The following is a 7,181-nucleotide window of genomic DNA, read 5'->3' as shown; positions in this document are numbered from 1 at the left end:
GCCTTCCTGAAGAGGTTCTCTCGGCCGGAAATGGGCTCTCCATCTTCTGCCCTCTTGGAGTGGATAAACTGCCTCTACCACTCATTGGTGATCAGTTACAGAGCCATTGTTGTCTTGAGGCTTTAACTAATTCTGCATTGAATGTAGACTGTTAATTTCAGAGTGAGCAGGGTTTGGGTCTGTTTTAGCAAAGGGCCTTTATACACTTTTTTTTTTTTTGACTGAATAAATGAATGTCTTGTATGTAAAAGGGCAAATGGTTACTCTTCTGATTCATTTGTGGAATTTTATTGTCTAGGCCTGGAGAAAATGATTGGTGCCATGTGGAAGGCAACTGTATTGTTGGTCCTTTTGATGCTCAGCTCCGGTGGTGATGGGCTCTTTCGCACCCTCTACAAAAGTGTCCAGGCGTCCAGGCCACATAAGGGAAACGTAGGACGGCCATTATTTCTTACTCCTTATATTAAAGCTGGGAAACTCAAAGAAGGTAAGTTTAATCAGAAAACCACTGGTATACTTTCAACACTTTTTCTTTTTTTTTTAAAGCAATTACCTTGTAGGATTCCAAGTATATTCTGGTATTTTTACTCACTTGTTTTATTTCAAATACTAGTGATTTGATGTTGTATATTTTCAAATTTTTGAGCTAAAATGAGAGCTCATCAGGATGAGTTTGTCTAATAGTCAAGTCCCTGTACTTCTATTTATAAAATTAGTACAGTGCCTGTCTACCACTGGGCACTTAATAAGGTTAATACTAACCTTAGAATGTACTATGTGTCAATTACTGGTTCCAAGTATTCTACATAAACTCATTTAAGCATCTCAACGACCCAGGCAGGCATACTCATTTTTACATACAAGAAACTAAGCAAAAGAGAGATTGTTACTTATCAGAGTCCCACAGACACCAGCTTATAGATGCAGAATTCACACCCAGACTGCCTCACTGCAGAAGCTATGCTCACAGCCACTGTGCACGGCCCCTTGCCTGGCAAGTTACCCAAACATCCTAGGCCTCAGTTTCCTCATTAATTAGGTGGAGGTGCAACCACCTACCCGAGATGCAGGGATATTGTATGAATCAGATGAGAAAATGCACATGAAAACTCTTTATAACCTCTAAATTGCTCTCCAGATATCAAGTGTTTTCTACTATTATAATGAATAGAAAAAAGATGTCATCTGGTATCATCAGAGACTAAAATTTATGACCTGCCTCTCCTCTTAATGCTTCTTCATGCTTAGATAAATCACTGTGTAGATAAATTACTTAATCTTTTGGACCTCAGTAGGCTCCTGAACTATAAAATAGTATGGAGGCAGCTATTCTGAGGGGACGTTTGTAAAAGGAAGCAGAGAAATGGGGCAGAGGCTGGGGAGAGCTATGGGGTCAGGAAGGGCTTTGAGGGGGAAGGAGATAATGTGTTTTGCTGATGAAAGTGATCCAAGAGAGTGGGGAAGGTTGTTTGGGGTGTAGGTAACTCTTACTGGTGCACTTTCTTTAAGTAGGTGAGAGACACGGCATCTGACGTTTGTTCCAGAGAACCAAAGTTTATCCCTGGTGGCAGGTGGGCAGGCAGGGGTAATGGCTGTGAGGCCGATAGGGTGGTAGATGTCATGGGAGTATGGAAGTCATACTGGAAATTTTAGGGAAATAATCATCTTAAAGATCAGAAAGAAATCTATCAACTCCATATGGAAGTTTAAAATAAAGCGACTTTTCTTCATTTAAAATGTTCTTGTAGCCAATAAGATGTCATTGTTGCTTTTGTTTGTTTGGTGTAAAACCAAAACATTATCGTATCTTAAGGGTGCATTTGAGTCCTGTTCATATGTCTTTTTTCAAAATACACATTAGTTCCATGTTTCACTGACTCTTTTCTAAGAAAAAGTGAAAAACTTTGGAAATGTAGTCAGTGTACGTTAGTGCATATTTGATCATGTAGTCAGATAATATAGTCAGTCTTTTTTTTTTTAAAGAATCATTTTTACTTGCTATAGAGAAGTCATTAAATATGGTGGCCTACTAGTATGAGCTCATATCACTAAGTATAAATGAAGAGGCCAAATATTATTAATTCAAATCTACCAAATTGAATCATATGCATTCATTCTGGCTTCCTCAATAAATGGATACCGATGACTTAGATTATGTATATTAACAATAAATCAAAGCAACTCATTTAGTTTAGAGTTGAAAAGGAATTAAATACTTATAACCAACTCTACCAATCGACAGATGAGACTCGAATACCTTACATGACTTGTCCACGGGGATGCAGGTGATAGTAGAAGAGATGCATTTAGGACTCAAATTTTCTGACTTCTGCTCTGTGATATGCCTGCTGTAATTTGTTTTTCTTTGTTTAAGAAGCATGTGCTCTTCTGGAGTGACCAGATATAGACACAATTAAGGACTGAGGCAGTGCACATTAAAATACTCAAGTGTGACATTTGAGGTGGACATGCTGGAAATTTTGAGAAGGAAACTATCCCATTGGTTGGCTTAGTTGAGGGAGAAAATAGTACCAGTAGTAATAGTAAAAATAACAAGTGGCTAGCATTCAGTAATTATATGCCTAGTACCTAGCACAGCGCCTGTGTGTAATAGGTACTCAATAAATATTTGTAGAATCTAAATTTTAGATCTGAATAGGTGCCAGGCATTGTGCTTTACACACACACTAGCTCACTGAATCCCCAGAGAGCCGCCCTAATAAGGAATGCATAATCATCGTTCCCATTTTACAGATGAGAAAATTGAGGTCCAGAGAAATTAAGTATCTTATCCAGGGCCATTTAAAGCTCATAAGTGGCAGAGCTGGAAGTAAAACCTAACTTTGCTGACTCCAGAGTCTGAGTTATGAATCCCTGTGCTATGTGACCATCTCCAGACCTTACTGTGTTAGGTAAGATTTGGGTGAATTGAAAAAGGCACTGAGTGAGAAAAACAGCTTAAACAAAGGCATTAAGTGAAAGTGACCATGATGTGTCTGTATCAGATATCTGGTAGGGTCAAGTGAAAAGAATTCAGAGAAACCCACCTAGGAGGCTGTCCACCTCCCTATCATTCCTGTGTTTTTTGACTACGAGCATTTCGGTTGTGGTCATTGGTAGCAGCAAAGAAAGATTTCGAGGGAGGTAGTTCCATCTTCTGTCCTTTGTGCGAGCCCCGGTAGATCACCATCTGATGAGTGACGATATTTAAAATACTAACTCTGATATAATGTCACTTTCTAATGCTCAGTTACACAGTCAAAAACCTTCGAATGGAATTTTAAGTGGCTGATCCAAAATCTGCTACATCTAGGTATTCTAATGTAGCCCTGACAACATTAATTAAGGATAATTTTATTCATCTACCTTATTGAAAGTTCAGGAAGCTCTGGACAGATGGTCAGCTTGTTGCCCTAAATCTCTTGTGTTTATTGAGTCTGTCGGAACTCTGGGAATGCGAGTCTTAATATTGCAATGGAACACTTTTTAGATAAACAATCATTCGCAAAAAGACAAGGGAAATTTTATTTTTTTAATCCCCCATTAGCTGGTTTAGTTTTATGTAATCGCGATCGCACGTTTATTTTCTCTGCAGCTAGGATAAATCCTATTCTCTGAAACAAAACAAATATAGGAGGCAGATTTTAGCGTGTTTACAAAAACCGCATTTTTACAAATTTTAAGGACTATTTTGCTATTAGGTCTTAATTTGTTATGAATTAAGGTCTGGTAGTGTCTTGTCTATACTGATGGAGATCCGAGTCTTAGCGAATGTGAAGTCAGTGCACCTTCATGAGCTGGTTCATGCCTTTCTTCGGTCATGCTCCCATCTTTCTGAACGTGGTGATCTTACAAACACTGGGAACGGCAGTAAGTAACAGGAAGAAGTGAAATCCTTCAAAGAAAACCTTCTTCCTTTCTTTAACTGTTTTAAACATTGTATCATGGTACCAGGAAGAAAGAGACTTCTCCATCTTGTGGGTTTATTTTCCACATTCCATTAATAGATTCTGGAAGGATGAACGGAACATCTGAAAGTATAAAAAAATCGTTTTAGTTGAAAGAACTTCCGATTATTTTACTGTGGTTTAGTTAAAGGAAATTGAAAACTTGAAACAGGGTGAACCACATTTTTATAGGCCAGGAAAAAGTTTTTCTAAATTTCTTAAGATCTTAATAAGGCCTGCCTGCCTTAAAAAGTTTTTTGTAGTAATAAGCTGATTCTAGTGCATTGTCAGTGTGGCCTGTTTTAGTTCACTCACTCACTCATTCATTCATTCATTCACATTCATTCATTAAAAGTATGTATTGCATATCTTAAGTGTGTAAATCAGCATGCTATGTCCCCAGGGGCACGAAGATAAACTAGACAAATCTCTTGCTTTCTGAAAGCCCCTGCTCTAGAAAGGAAGGTAGGGAATGTACCTGAGTATGTGCAGGTAGCAGAGAAACAACCTTGGAATTCTTAGAAAGGGAAGGGCTGGGCTGGCATCGGAGTCATCTTCAGAGCAGGGAGGCTGACCTTGGGCTGTGCTGGTCTCAGAGAGAGTGATACAGTCATCCTCTCCCATGTTCCATTCCCTCCAGCTTCTTTCTGTTATGTATTTTCTCATTCTACTCTGACCATTCTCATTTTTCTCTGTCTCCTTTCTCAGAGCCTCACCTGCTCACTCACCCCTCAGGGATTCATATGTCACTCATTCTCCATGTCTCACTCTTTGGCCCTCCTTTTTTTGGGGTGGGGGAGCGTGGGGGGGTCTCTGATTTTGAGAAGATTAATAGGTTGGTGGAAAATATTTCAAAAGCATTTTAAATATAAATTTCCAGTTATAAAAGAAGTCAAGTCCCGAAGATGTAACGTACAGCGTGGCAACTAGTTAACAGTACTGTATTGCATATTTGACAGTTGCTAAGAGAGTATCTTAAAAGTTCTCATCACAAGGGGAAAAAAATGATAACTGTGCAGTCGACTTATTATGGTGATCATTTCTCAATATATATACCAACGTCAAACCATTTGGTTGTACATCTGAAACTAATATAATGTTATATGTCGATTATATCTTGATTTTAAAAACGGCCCCCAAACAAGCGTTTTAAAGGCTGTGCAATGCTGGAGGTTGATCCTTTTGGAGGCTAATTAAGAGTGAAAGTAAAGACGGGGCAGGGAAGAAATGGCTGCTGGAGGGAGGGGCGTGCGGTGGAAGGGGCTGGCACCACCACTCCCCCCTAATCATCTCCCCTTTCTTTTTCTTCAAATTCTTCTCTCTCCTTTTTTCTTTGCCTTTTTCTGGCATGGAGGGTAGATCTCATTGGAAGAGAAGGGGAAGAGAGGCTGGGTTAAGCAGCCTTCTGCCTCCCCCCCGCCGCCCCGGGACCTGGCCTGAGCCAGAAAAAGGCAAATTCTTCCAGAATATACTTGGAGTGGCCTGGGCCCTTTTTTATGTGCAGCTTTGTGCTAATGGCTCATCTGCATGTTTTCATTTGATCCGCACAGGGAGCCAGGGGTGGGGGAAATGGCATCTACATTTTACATAGAAGGAAAGAGGCTCAGAGAGGTGAAGTAACTTGCTAGGGCGCCTGGTCAGGACTGCAAACCCAGGTCTGTCCGACTTGGAAACTCATGCTCTTCCTATTGTGCTACCCTTGCAGGAGCCTTTGGAAACTGCCCGCTAACACCCTGTGTCCCCACCATCACCTCTGCTCCCAGGTGCCCCCTGTGCCCAGTCAGTGGATATATTTCACAGAGAGCAGCAATAGCGATGGTCCCTACGAGCCAGCTTTTTTCTACAGGTTTTGTATACCTGGATTCTTAAGGCCACCCATCTTTCATAACTAGGAACTGAAACAATTTATCACAGAGCTGGTCAATAGTAGCCCTTGGATCAGCAAAGTACTGGGGAAGAGGAACAGTGTGGTAGAGGCGAGAGTTTCTCTTCGGGGAGGCAGATCCATTTTGAAAGAGGAACGTGTAGCCCCAGAGCAGTGATGTGCTGGGAAGTGTACCAACCAGCTCTCGGGGCTGGGTCCCTGGTTTATAGCACAGATTCCCTGAGTGCAGCTGTTCTCACTGTGGCTTATTTATTGCACCCTCTCAGTAATGTCACTGAATGCCACGTTGGTAAGACGTGAATGACTCAGCACTCCAGAATCTGCGGGCTCCAGCACCCACCCAAGCCATCTTTAGTTGGTGGCATGCGTGAAGGATCAAGCTTCCCTACCTACCCCTGCCTACTAACCAGTCTTCAATTTGACAGGTCTCAGACTTAAGTGGCTTTGCGTCTGGGAGGGGAGGATATCTGCTTTGTCGCCGTGAAAGGACTCATCTCGACCCGATGGTCCCCCTTCTACTTTCCTACCACATCCTGCTACCTAATTTCTGTTCCTTCTTCACTCCTTCCCTAATCACTGCCTCCCTTCCCACAGATATCTTATGACTAGTTCTCCAGCGGAGCAGTGTGGCAGGGTTGGGGGAGGAGCAAAGTCTGCGGCCTGCCTCCTAGGTTTAAACCCCAGCTCTCCTTTGTTAGCTGTGTGACCTCGGACAAGTGACTTCACCCCTCTGTGCTTCAGTTTTCTCATCTGTGAAGTGGGAATGATAATTATACCTACCGCCTAGCTAAAGCCCTTGGTGCAGTGGCCTTTTAAGTGTCAGCTCCTATTAGTATTATTTCTTGCTGTGTGGCCTTAGCTGTCTGAGCGGTCCCGCTTCCTCTTCCCTGTCTCAGGGTATCTGCTTGATACCCTGAGAAAGCCCCATGACTGTGCCATCGTCCCATGTGGCTGCCTCTGAGTAGCCGTGAGGTCACTGCCAGCCTGTCCCCACCCTTCCCAGCCATCTTCGCTCTCCACGCACCTCAGTTCATTTCCCTTAGTGGAAGTAGCAGGCCTTTCGCCTCCATGATAAGGAGAACGTGGAGAGCACGGGCCTCCCAGGGCTGAGGGCTCCTTAGCTGTGCCGTTTCTCTCTCAAGTCTGCCTTGGGGCGCTGGTGACTTTGTTCTGCCCTGGCTTTTCAGGCCCAATGTGAACACTTCAGTTTTTTTGTGATTTTTTTTTTCTTCTTCTTTTAATAAAACTCCTATTATCACTCATAAAATATATTTTAGGACCACCCCCCCAAAAAGCTTAAAGATGTCACTGTCCTTGGCTAAATTGTTTATGTCGACTATGGGGAACTG

At 42.2% G+C, this 7,181-nt stretch overlaps 1 protein-coding gene across 1 annotated transcript in view; it reads left to right on the top strand.

Moving 5' to 3' along the window:
* The first annotated feature begins 309 nt into the window (after positions 1-309).
* Positions 310-7,181, top strand: part of CPVL (carboxypeptidase, vitellogenic like) — a 96,782-nt gene continuing 89,910 nt past the window's right edge. Inside the window, exon 1 of the mRNA XM_011361708.2 lies at positions 310-487. Within this exon, the coding sequence (XP_011360010.1) occupies positions 310-487 (178 nt within the window). The remainder of the gene's footprint in view (positions 488-7,181) is intronic.

This window comes from Pteropus vampyrus, unplaced genomic scaffold, assembly GCF_000151845.1.
Source record: "Pteropus vampyrus isolate Shadow unplaced genomic scaffold, Pvam_2.0 Scaffold69, whole genome shotgun sequence".
Taxonomy (NCBI): Eukaryota; Metazoa; Chordata; class Mammalia; order Chiroptera; family Pteropodidae; genus Pteropus; species Pteropus vampyrus.
This window is presented reverse-complemented; position numbering and strand designations above follow the sequence as displayed.